Here is an 11,783-nt window from a genome sequence, read left to right as displayed (position 1 = left end):
GACCGGACCGGACTCAAATGAAACGTCGGTTCTCACGTCAACTGCTGCTCATCGTAGAACGGATACGTGCAGCATTGCATTATAATTGTTATTATTGTTATGATGTGGATGGCGTACGTCCGAGCCTGCCCTGTTATGATAGTTCCGGATAAATTGTTGCGGGGGGGACCTTAATCGTGGTGGCACTCAAGACGCACCTGTACTGTAACGGCGTGTTCGGTTCCCCTCCGCAGAAGGTGTGGAACTATTGTAAGCAAGTCGTTCTCTGCCTTGCGTTTGCTAGCGGGTGAAAAGTGTAAATGCTTGCTCGTGCATTATACAGACGTGTTCTGGTGTGTAATTATCACTTTCTACATGTAAGAGTAGGAGGCGAAGTGTTCGGTTTGATCACCTAATTACAGTAGCATCTGTTGCAGGAGACGGGCAGAACTCTCCGTGTCCCCGGCTGTTTGTTACAGATGCAAGATAAAATATACAAAAAAAAACTGATCGACTGTGACTCCGAGCTCCACTGGACATCAAAGGCCGTTTCAGAGCCGCTACACTCACGACTTCCTGCGGCCTGATTGGGCTCTGCGGATACAGCGACTCTTGTGTTAGCCCTGGGGAGTTCTACCTCGGCACTGTATGGGTTCTAAACACGAGGAGCCAGGAAGGTGTCTGAGCTGGCCGGATGAGGATGAGGAGGATGGTCGGAGGAGCTGTCACCCCTCCCCCTTCCTCTCCTCAGGCCACAGTAAAGAGGAAGCTGTGGTGAATAAGTCTTTCTTCACCATCTCTGTGTCTTCGCGGCTGTGGATCGGACAGACTTGGTACAAATCAGACTATTGCTCTGTAGAACTTTTGCCCCGTCGTGGTCCTGGTGGTGGATCATGACTCCGGCAGGTGCGGTGCTCCTCCTCGGCCTCCTGGGGTCTGTCAGCTCGCTGATGCCTCCACGAACCTCCTTCCTGCTCAGTAAGTCCATAAACTGGTTCTGATCCATTATCTGTCAGTCACCAGGTGGTTCTGATGGGTCTGTGTGTCAGAAGGAATTTACAACTTTTTATGAGTTATATTGATCATGTAATGAAACAGAACCCGGAAGTTCTGATGCTTTTTCTTACGCTGAATCATTGCTGTTGAGCTTTATCGATAAAGAATTTACAAACAATTATGAATATTCCTTCATAGCAAAAAGAACTGATTTTACACAATGACTTAAAGTTAAACGTGTTATTGCACAGGTTTCTTTAAAGTAGCTCATCTGGACCATTGGGGTGGTTCTGCTTCAGGCAGAACAACGGGTCTGAGCAGAGACAGAGAGTCAGACCACAAACGAACATGCAGACGCTGAGTCTGTTCTCTGGGTTTGTGGCTCTGACGCTCGGTGAATCTGCTTCTGCACAATGTGAGTGAGAAACAGGCCACAGCTCGAGTTTCACTATTAACTCGGGAAAATCATAAATGCACACAAAGGCTTGTATTTAAAGAAAAATGACTAAGCTGAAGAGGCTGTTCTGACCCATCATCGCTCATCAGAACCCCTCACTTCCGGCCTGAAGCAGTGAGCTGCTGTGTCTGCAGCTGCTGTGAACAGGATGAGCTTAAGCTTCTCAGCAGATCTGAACCACATCTATTTTCAGACCCGAACAGGAAGTGCTACCGGTTGTTAGACAGTTCTATTAAGGTTCTGTTAGAGCTGTCACTTAATTCTCATCAATGAAAGCCACAGGATGTCACCTCACTCAAATGTCATCAGTATTTATGAGCCCAAAGTGACCCAGGTCACGGTTCCTCTAGACGGAAAGCATTTCCATGGGTTCACGCTCCATCTGTTGCCTTTGGTCCAGACTCTACAGACCGGCCTTTGGTCCAATTCAGCCTCCGCGACCTCTACAACACCACCACGCTGTTGCTAAGCGACGACGGCTCCACGCTGTACGTTGGAGCGCGCGATGCCATCCTCTCTTTGGACGTCAGTCAGAGTGACACCATCAGCCTGAAGAACCAGGTCTGTCCGCTACTGACCCAGTGCAAGGCCCAGATTCTGGTTCTGGTTTCTATAGCTGAGAATTTGCATCTCATCCAGGTGGAGTGGAGTCCGACGGAGAGCGACAAAAACATCTGTGTCAGTAAAGGAAAGAAACGTGAGGTAATTCTGAACCATCTCTTCCTTAGGACGCACCGAAATGTTCTGACCCATTTCAAACTGAAGGCAGACGAGGTCCTAAGCCAGCTCCTCTTTAAACCTTGACCTGTGTCTCCGCAGGTTCACTGTTCCAACTTCATCCGTGTGCTGCAGCCCATGAACTCCACTCACCTGTACGTCTGTGGCAGCTACGCCTACGGTCCACAGGAGGCCTGGCTGGTAGGACGCACGCACGCACGCACGCACGCACGCACGCACGCACCCTCTGAGCGTCTGACACTCTGGCCCCTCTCCCCAGGACACTGCAGGACAGAACCTGTCTGTGGTTCCGCTCGGCACAGCTAAAGGTCGCTGCCCGTTCAGCCCCTTCCAGAGGAGCGTGGCCCTCAGCGTCGGTCAGTCACTGCCGTTCTTACTGCTTCACTCACTTCCTATGATCACTGTGGATGCTGAGGAGGTGATGTCATCTCTGGCAGTCATCTGCTCGCTGCTGTCTGGTTCTAAAGGTGAAAGGTCACAGGTTCACTGCAGTAACAAAGCAGAAGGAAATGAACCAGAGTCCAAATCAGGTCGGAACATTAAGACATAAGGTCCAAAAGGTGCTGGTTTCCACATTTGCTGTCACGTTCATGTCAGCAGTGTCTCAACTAAAGCTGTGTGGCTCGGTGCTGCTGCAGGTCGGCACTTCAAAATAAAAGCACCAAGTGGAAACAAACCTCAGCACATGAGCTGTGTGTTAACAGCGATGTGCTGGTCCGGACAGAACCTGGCAGGGGGCTGTGTTTGATGCTCGCTGCTTGTGTTGGTTCTGCAGATGGTGAAGTGTTCACCGCCTCAACGAGCGACTTCAGAGGAACCAAACCTGAGATCGCTCGACACTTCAGTAAGGACGGACGCCCAGACGTCCTCCAGGACCTGTACGGCAGCTTGCTGGAGGGTGGGTGAAGTAACCGGGCCCAGGTCTGGTCCGCTTGTTGCCGAGGCCACTAATAGTCCTGAATGCTGATACTGAAGCAGCCTCGCACTTACACCACAACTGGCTTACGCAACCCGGTTCCTGTTTCCGTACTTTCACATCTGTCTTCTGTGCGCTCACAGACATGGCACCGGCACTGAGGTTCTTCCTGTGTCATCACTTCTGTGTTTCAGAGCCAGAGTTTGTGGGCTCGTCACTGGACCCGGCAGAGAACAAGCTCTACTTCTTCTTTAGTGAAGTTGGGAAAGAGTTCAGCTACACGAACGAGCTGCGAGTGGCCCGGGTGGCCCAAGTCTGCAAGGTGCCGGCCAATGCGGCCGACTGATGCTGAGCCAGCGTTGCCATGGTAACGACTTGTGACTCGTGTCTGGCAGGATGACGTCGGTGGACAGCGGACTCTGCAGAGGAAGTGGACGTCTTTCACCAAATCGTCGCTGGTGTGTCAGGTTTCCAGGCGACTTCCCTTCAACGTCCTCCAGGACGTGTTCACACTGCAGCTGCCTGATGCCGGCGGCGCCGTACAGACCCGGTTCTACAGCGTCTTCACCTCCCAGTGGTAAAATGAACACTCACACAGAAGTGCTGTTGTGTAGGTCCTGAACCTTGTGGGACTGGACTCCTCCGGTTCTGTCTGTTCAGGTCCTCCGGTCCAGAGTCGGCAGTCTGTGTCTTTAACCTGCAGGACATCAGGGATGTGTTTAAGGGGAACTACAGAACCTTTGACTCCAGAAACCACCTATGGGTCCCAATGAAAGGAAAACACTCCTACCTGGGAAAAGTTAGTCTGATCTGGAACACTGCTGGTAAAAGCTTGGTCTGGGTGGTTCTGATCGTCTGTTCTGGGCTTTCTTATAGTGCGGGTTGGAGAACGCTACAGACGCTGAACTCAACGAGGTGAAGAAAACTTTTCTGACCAGTCGCAGTGTCGCAGCCGCCGGAAACGGTCCGGTTGTGGTTTCTTCAGATCACATCTACAGTCGCATCGCTGCCATGACGACTGAGGCGCTGGATGGGAAACGCTACACTGTTCTGTTTCTACTCACAGGTCAGTGGCTCTCAGTTCTGCCAGAGGCCTCAGGATTTGACTTTACTATATTAAACTACTACGGGTAGTATCAGTAGTATTAGTTACACTGCCTTGAAGAGCCCCCCCCTCTCTCTTTTTCTCTCTCTCAGAGTCTGGGTTCCTCCACAAATTGGTTCTGTTTAATACGGGTCCCCGCATCATTGAGGAGGTTCAGGTCTTCAGAGAGCCTCAGCTGGTTAAGAGCCTGCTCCTCTCTTCTTCCAAGGTGACCGGGCCACGTTTAACCCAGCTGTTCCATAGTTCTGTCCATTAGCAGACGGAAGAAGAGGAAGCGGCTGATTTGCTGTCGTCTGTGGACCCTTGGGTCTTGTTTCACCACCTCTTCTCTGCAGGGGGTGGTCTACGTGGGGACGTCTGGCGGCGTCACTGCCGTACCTCTGGCCAACTGCTCCGTCTACAGAACCTGCAGCCAGTGTGTTCTTGCCAGAGACCCTCTGTGTGGATGGAGTCCAAGCAGAAGAGCGTGCACGGGTCTGGACAGCAGTGATCCTCTGTAAGTCCTGTCATGTTGAACCCCCCGCAGGGCTGTGATGCGTTCACTGACCGTCTGCTCATCAGGACTCAGGACCTGGACAAGGGCAACGTGAAGGAGAAATGTCCACGAGCGTCCACTGGATTGGACTTGGCTCACACAGGTCAGCTGTTCACTGCTTTCACCTTCCACTGAGCTCAAACAGGGTCCAGTCATCCAACGATGTCACTGGAGGATTGGACCGGACAAACGTCAGCCTCAGGCTGCTTCCATGACCTCCTCCAGATGTGAGGACACACACGTAGCAGCTGCTTCACCCTTTTGTCACACCTTTTGTCCTGCAGACGTGACCGTTCGCTGGGGTGAATCCGTGCGGCTTCGGTGCGTCAGCCCGTCCAACCTGGCCACGCTCACCTGGACCGGACCTCCCTCCAGCACCGGCCGCACCATCCAGGCAGCCGACGGCGGCCTGAGCTTCCTTGCCAGCGCCGACACCGTGGGGCGGTACCGCTGCGTGGCGGAGGAGGCCGGCCACGCTGACGTGGTGGCAGCCTTTGAGGTCCAGCTGATGTCTCCGCGCTCAGTGCGACCCGGTCACGGCGTCAGCGAGCGGGTCGGGCCCAGCAGCACAGAGGAGCCGTACGAGGACGTGGAGACGGCGGAACCGCCCGCTGACCCGGACCTCACCGTGGACGGGGCCGTCACGAACAGCTCCACCCACGGCACGGCCGGCAAACCAGAAGACTTTGGACCAAGCGGTGTTCAGAACCATGATTCGGACCTGACCACGGCCTCTTCAAACGACACACACTCGGGGAAGGAGGCGCTCAGACGGGCTCAGAGTCAGAAGAGCTACTTCAGCGAGCTGGTGGCGGTGTCCCTGCTGCTGGTGGTGGTCAGCGTCTGTGTCCTGCTGCTCGGTGGCCTCCAAATGTGGTGGCGGAGCAGAACCGGCAGGAAAGCCAGTGCCGCGGTCGGTCCAGAGCACAAACCCACGGAGAGCATCCCCTCCCTGAGTCCCGAGGACGCGGACACGGAGCCGAGGCTGGTGTAGGGATGGAGCCTCCTCAGCCATCACATTCTGTTGTTTGGCTTTGTACTGTAATGGGAAGGCTCTGAGACCAGTGGAGGACGTTTGGACCGGGCCCACGGTAGAATCACGTTGAAACCACAGCCGCTGGCTTTCGTTTGCACCTGTCTGAAGGGCTGTTGTTGTCACGGATACACAGTGTTATCACGTCGTTGTGTGTCTGTAGCCTTGAATCTAAACAGTATTTCCGTAATTTATTAGTAATTACCTTAACATTAATCTAATACGTTTTCATACCTCAGTAAAAGGCTCCTTAATGCATTTGTAAAGTAAAGGCAGAAAATATTCAGTATTTGTTCCTGTCCTGACGAACTGATTCATTGTCATACGGTGTAATTTTTTTGTCTTGTGTTTTACTGATGATAACAATAAATGTTTTCAAGGTTTTAATGATGTTCTTATAAAATCTGCAGCTTTTCACCTTGAATTCTCACCAGCGGGCGTTTTAGTTGCAGACTCGACTTCACACCTGCCCAGAGTCTCGTGTCAGTTCTTCTATGACTTAAACACGTTTTTGGAACAACGCCTCAAATTCTCACAACAGTAAACACAAATCTATAACATTGCTCTAAATTCTCCAAACATCCAATTTTCGGGTCAAAATGAATCTTTGCTCCATTTCATTTCACCTTTGGAGCAAAATCATTCACTGGTTTCAACCAAATACACAAGCCCTCAACATACAAACACTAAAACCTGGAACATTGGGCCTCAACATATGAAGTCTGTCAGTCTCCCCTGTAAACCTTGTCACACTAAGCAAAAACAGTGTATTCACTGACACTTTTTTATTCTTTATTCTTCATGTACAACAGCACAAGTCAGACTTAAGGGTGAGGGTGAGGGTGCCGTCTAGGTCCGGGTCAGCAGCGGAGGCTCACCCGGTCCTTCATGGCCTGAAGGAGGTGAGCTCAGATACGAGGTTCCACCGCCATGCTGAGGACGCAGCAGAACCATGTTAGAAAGCCTCATTTCATTTCTCATAACTCAAACAACTGATTTGGGCCCTTTTATCTGATATTATAACACAAAGTGCTTTACTAGTGATTTCTAACTGAGCACAAGAGCTGAGAAATGCAGGGATTTCTAGAGGGGTTCACCAGATTCGACCCATGAGTCAAAGCAGGGCATAGTGTTTATCGTTCAAAAAATGGGTGGCTGCTTTGAAACCTACCAATAACTATGCAAATCAAGCCGAAAGGACACGCACAACAAAATAAATGTCATCCTACAAAAAGTCGTGCTTTTACTTTGAAGCATCGAAGCGGATGTGTAGCTGGCGGCCCCTTAGCCGAGTCTCTACTTGAGTCAGTAGGGTTTCCTGGTTCTGCTGGATCTGCTGTTCGGTGGTGTAGATGGAACCCAGTTCGGTAACTACGGTAGCGTTAGTAAGTTTTTTTCGTTTTGGAGCTTCTGGCGTCTGTGGGCGGAGCTTTGATCGTTAGCTGGGTTAGCTTCCGTTAGCTCCAGGTTCTGGTTCTGATCACACACACACACCTATACCAATCGGTTCCGAAGCACCTGTGAGAGCTGAATCAGCATCGCGTCCAGCTGCTCCGCTGAGCACAACCGTCTTGTACTCACGTGTGCTGGTTGTAGGTCTGATCATCAGTCGAGGTTAAGATGTGTAATTCGAGGGAAGAACCGGGCTAACGGGCCACTATCTGCATTGTGTGTATGCCCAGTCCATAGTAACCAGACTGGATCTAACCACGCCCAGAACCGACTCCACCAGCCTTTTAGCCCATCGTGGGATGAGCCTGCAATGTGCAGTACCGGTACCAGTACCAGTACCAGTGACAATGTAACATGACACATGAAAGCGTTTGTGTCCTGACACTAAAAAACACAGATGTTCAGGTCCAGACACAGTTTAATTACAAGTCTAGCAACAAGTGAGATGACTCTGAACGTCATGGCAGCATCATGTGCTGTGTCTCAGCCCAGGAGGAAGCATGGATAAAGTGAGGAGGATCCTGGTCCATGTTTGCAAAGAGCGAGCAGCTCCGCACACGGCTCAGTTTGCTCAGGTTGGTTCCTCCAGCGGTGCTGCAGCATCACTTTAAATAAGAGTTGATCTGGAATCTGCTTCTGCCACGTCAGAGTGTAACGGGTCAGTTCAGCGATGGAGGTGAGGACGAGGTGGAGGTGAACTGTTCTCTGGAGGAAAACCGCTTCATCCTGTTCCGAGGAGACGAAGGACGACGGATCCCCCTGAAGGTCAGACAGTGAACGCGTCCCCTCACTCTGATCACGACTCCTCCTCCTCCTCCTCCTCCTCCTCTTCTTCTTCTTCTTCTTCTTCTTCTTCTTCTTCTTCTTCCCCTTTTTCTTCTTCTTCTCCTCAGAGGGCCGCCTTCTGTCCCATCAAACACCTGTCAGTCACAGAGGCAGCTGCCATACCTCCTGACATTCAGAGGCGTGGCGTCGATGTGGGCGTGGCCATCCTCCTGCAGTCAGCCAATCAGAGGGTTTTGCTGACACGTAGGTCAAAGAACCTGCGGACATTCCCCAGCGTCTGGGTTCCTCCAGGTCAGACTCACGCGTGGCTCTCGCTTCCTTCACAGCGGCTGCAACTGTTAAACTCTGTTTGCTGTGTCTCTTTTTAAGGAGGCCACGTGGAGCTGGATGAGACGGTGAATACATTTCTGTTTTTATGGCCACATGACCAGAAAACAGACAGACTGTGCAGTCTATTACTGTATTATGTCGGTTTCACCTTTGGTTCTGATCCAGTTATTGACTGACCCGTCTGTGTGTGTTTGTGTGTAGCTGCTGGATGCAGGGCTTAGGGAGCTGAAGGAGGAAACTGGGCTCCAGCTGGAGCCAGAGGGGGCTTCTCCAGTGATACTGGGACTATGGGAGGTGAGAACATGTGATGCAGGACTTGATACAGTATATACTGGATTCCTCTTGATTAATAGTTTTTTTCTATTTAGTCCATCCTAAACATATGTGTAATATTGGTGGACAGGTTGAGTGCGCGTGTGTGTGGGGGTGTGGTTAACTGTTAAATTATTAACTGTTATATCATATATCATACACATCCACATAGACCTATACATATGAATTATTATGCATAATCTCATGATACTTAAAAATATCCATGACATACAACATCACAGCTACCATAATCACACATTATTGATACTGGTAGTGATAAGTTTCAGTAATACTTACAGTTAGGGTTAGAAAGCCTGTTTATCAGCTCAGGTGTTGAGTGTTCCACTACAAGGTTAGTAAAGCTGTAGCATAACATTGTTCACCCAAAGGGTGAGGCAGACGTTGGTGCATGAACAATGCCACTTGAGACACTCCCCCCGGTGGGAGGGTCGACCTGAGAGAGTGGAGCCCGAGGACCCACGGTCCGTAGGGCGCCCACTAGGAGATGCCCCCGCTCCCAGAGTGGGGCGCGCCCCCAGTCCACCACCCCCAGTCCACCACCCCCACACGAGCAGAGCGGGGCCCCCATCGGCCCGACCATGTCCCCCGGCACCCAAGCCCACCATTAGAAATTAAAATATAGATTTTTGATACTGTCCTCTTCAGTGAGATGTGAATAAATCGTTGTATTGCTGGTGGCGGCTGCATCTGTATAGGAGTATTTTTAGTTTTAGCATTAAGTATTGACTTTAGTTGCTGATATTCTAAGAAACTGGCACTAGTGATTTTACAGTATATGGAGACACTAAATCTTCAAAAGGGGTTAAAGATTATCTGTTGAGAAAACATGTTTCAGATGTGTTATCCCTTTGATATGCCAAGTTGGAAATATTAGTATTGCCTTTTTGTTTTGAATGATGTCTGGATTGTTCCAGAGAGGTGTGTTTTGGCAAAGAGTGATCGAAGATCCAGGGATTTTATGAAAACCCCACCCGGCTGTCAGAGTCGTGTTTGGTGTTTGATTTTGGTGCTGATAAATGGTAGATCTGCAACTTTAATGTTACCACAAATAGTGGTAGAAGTTAGGTAGTTCCAGGCCACCACAGCGTTTTGATGCTGATACGTGGTGGCTTGTTTCTCAATAAAAAGTTTGAGATGGAAGCTGTGAACCACACCTGGCCTGGCTGACTAGGAATCATTGAAAACATGTAGTTAAGTTTAGGCAGGACCATCATTTTAATGGTGGCAATTCTTCCCATAAGTGAACTGTGTAAGGACGGCTGGCTTCTATTTCTTTTAACAATGAATTATAGTTTGGTTCCATAAGCTCTGACAGCCTAGGGGATAATTCAATGCCTACACTAAGTATCTAATGTTCCCTGAGCGGAGTGTGGTAGATGGAATGTTATTCACTTCAAGGTTAATCGGTAGCGCTATGGATTTGGTCCAGTTGATGGAATATTGTGACTATGCTAATGGTTGAAGCGGTCCCTTTCTATGTAATGGTGGCGGCTGCTTCGCCCCTCGATGCTGCTCTCCTGCAGTCGGTGTTTCCTCCCACGCTGTCCCGGGGGCTTCCTCACAGGCACCATGTGGTCGTCTACATGCTGCTGCACTCCTCGCTGTCGCACCTGCAGCTTCAGGTAACTTCAGCTGCCAGGCACAGGTTTGGAGCAAAAGCCTGAAGCTCATCACCAGCTCGCTGTCTGACCTACAGGCCTCCCTGAGCCCGTCTCCTGCTGAGGTCAGTGCCTGTCTGTGGGCTGACTGCCGGCTGGTCAGAGCCATCGTGTCTGCAGTGGACGGGGAGGACGCTGAGGTTCTGCTGGACGACCTGCCGAGCAGCATCAGGTATCGCCCTGAAGCCAGTGTGTGATCCAAACCTGAGATCTGGGCCTCGCTTGTTGCCGGTGGTGGCTGTTTTCCTTTAGAGCAGTTTAGATGTCAGTTCTGTTTCACTTTGGTGTGTGATGTGAACAGGTCTCAGGATAATATTCATGATAAAATCATGAATATTGTTTGAATTTTTTTTAATCATTTTTGCTAACTACCGTGACCTTTGACCTCTCCCTGTGTTGCCAGAGTATCAGAGGTGTCCAAGAACCGGAGTCTGAGTGACTCCATGCTGCCTGTGGCAGTGTTCGTCAGCCGGGCACCAGCCAGCGGCCCAGACGTGGAGCGAGTCAGCACCGGAACCAAGTTTGCCCTGGAGCTTTGGCTGAAGAGCCTGGAGATGCGCGACCTCTGATTTCCACAGCATTCAACGCAGTCAAGACAGAACTGAAGCATAACCCCATCCCTTGTTTTAATAAAACACGTTGAAACAAATAGTGTTTGCTTTACACACACAGACACACACACACAGCCTTGCGGTGCTATAAAAGAGGGGCCCCACCATTGACCCTAACCATCACAAATAAAGGCAGACGTCAAATCCTTGCTCTAATTCGAACCAAACCTCAATTCTAACCTTCGCCCTAAAATCACATCTTGACCCTCAGAAAGGCCTTTAAAGTTGTGGGGCCCAGCCAAAGGACCCCACAAGTGTAGGTAGAAAAAAAAAGAATTTTGGGCCCCACTTAACCGCAAGGACACACACACACACACACACACACACACACACACATACACACATACATACATACACATACATTCTACTAACCTGGTGGAACCACCCGGTCTTTAAGCACCAACCCACTAAGATGGACCGCCTGTCTGTTTTGCCAGTAAATCAAGCCTGACACACTAAAGCTGGTAAAAGGACAGACTCAAATGTGGCATATACCAAGGAGATGCACTGTCCCCACTGCTGTTCTGCATAGGTCTGAACCCCCTCAGCCAAATAATAAACAAGACTGGCTATGGATACCGACTCCGGAACGGGGCCACCATAAGTCACCTCCTCTACATGGATGACATCAAGCTGTACGCCAAGAGTGAGCGAGACATCGACTCGCTGATCCACACCACCAGGATCTACAGCTCGGACATTGGGATGCCATTCTGGCTCGAGAAATGTGGGAGGATGGTGACAAAGAGAGGCAAGGTAATCCACACAGAAGGGGTCTCACTCCCAGAAGGAACAATAGCAGACATTGAGGACAATTACAAGTACCTTGGAATACCACAGGCAAACGGCAACCT

General features: G+C 50.4%; 2 protein-coding genes and 1 long non-coding RNA gene across 5 annotated transcripts; 2 read left to right on the top strand and 1 right to left on the bottom strand.

Annotated features, from left to right (window-relative positions):
* Nucleotides 1-168: 168 nt before the first annotated feature.
* LOC114843478 (semaphorin-4A) lies at nt 169-6,146 on the top strand. The gene is made up of 14 exons (XM_041067628.2): nt 169-957; nt 1,833-1,993; nt 2,072-2,134; nt 2,252-2,350; nt 2,430-2,526; nt 2,946-3,068; nt 3,281-3,408; nt 3,482-3,663; nt 3,747-3,885; nt 3,963-4,152; nt 4,284-4,399; nt 4,527-4,687; nt 4,753-4,829; nt 5,011-6,146. The coding sequence occupies exons 1-14, from the start codon at nt 873-875 to the stop codon at nt 5,718-5,720; spliced, it is 2,331 nt and encodes a 776-aa protein (XP_040923562.1). The 5' UTR covers nt 169-872; the 3' UTR covers nt 5,721-6,146.
* Nucleotides 6,147-6,537: 391 nt separating this feature from the next.
* Nucleotides 6,538-7,147, bottom strand: LOC129603115 (uncharacterized). The gene is made up of 2 exons (XR_008692745.1): nt 7,007-7,147; nt 6,538-6,692 (listed from the first exon to the last, which is right to left on the bottom strand). It is a non-coding gene; the product is annotated as an uncharacterized LOC129603115 (long non-coding RNA).
* nudt17 (nudix (nucleoside diphosphate linked moiety X)-type motif 17) lies at nt 7,001-10,967 on the top strand. Of its 3 annotated transcripts, none has more exons than XM_029130307.2 (9): nt 7,001-7,126; nt 7,699-7,786; nt 7,860-7,976; nt 8,105-8,288; nt 8,367-8,392; nt 8,529-8,621; nt 10,184-10,282; nt 10,357-10,490; nt 10,722-10,967. In XM_029130307.2, exons 2-9 carry the CDS (start codon nt 7,712-7,714, stop codon nt 10,885-10,887), a joined length of 894 nt encoding a protein of 297 aa, XP_028986140.1. In that variant the 5' UTR covers nt 7,001-7,126; nt 7,699-7,711; the 3' UTR covers nt 10,888-10,967. The 3 variants fall into 3 exon arrangements, with proteins under 3 accessions (XP_028986140.1, XP_028986139.1, XP_028986138.1); XM_029130306.2 differs by having other exon boundaries at nt 7,015-7,144; XM_029130305.3 differs by having other exon boundaries at nt 7,097-7,126; nt 7,679-7,786.
* The last annotated feature ends 816 nt before the right edge of the window (nt 10,968-11,783 follow it).

This window comes from Betta splendens, chromosome 16 (genome assembly GCF_900634795.4).
Source record: "Betta splendens chromosome 16, fBetSpl5.4, whole genome shotgun sequence".
In the NCBI taxonomy this organism is placed as follows: Eukaryota; Metazoa; Chordata; class Actinopteri; order Anabantiformes; family Osphronemidae; genus Betta; species Betta splendens.
The sequence above is the reverse complement of the archived record's forward strand: the minus strand, read 5'-3'. Positions and strand labels throughout refer to the sequence as shown.

Excerpts from the sequence above, each read along its gene's own strand:
- LOC114843478 (XM_041067628.2), top strand. The coding sequence starts at position 873 with ATGACTCCGGCAGGTGCGGTGCTCCTCCTCGGCCTCCTGGGGTCTGTC. Across the intron at positions 2,527-2,945 it reads GAGCGTGGCCCTCAGCGTCG|ATGGTGAAGTGTTCACCGCC; the intron begins GTCAGTCACTGC and ends TTGGTTCTGCAG. Across the intron at positions 4,400-4,526 it reads TGCTCCTCTCTTCTTCCAAG|GGGGTGGTCTACGTGGGGAC; the intron begins GTGACCGGGCCA and ends TCTTCTCTGCAG.
- nudt17 (XM_029130305.3), top strand. Across the intron at positions 7,787-7,859 it reads ACACGGCTCAGTTTGCTCAG|AGTGTAACGGGTCAGTTCAG; the intron begins GTTGGTTCCTCC and ends CTGCCACGTCAG. Across the intron at positions 8,622-10,183 it reads TGATACTGGGACTATGGGAG|TCGGTGTTTCCTCCCACGCT; the intron begins GTGAGAACATGT and ends GCTCTCCTGCAG.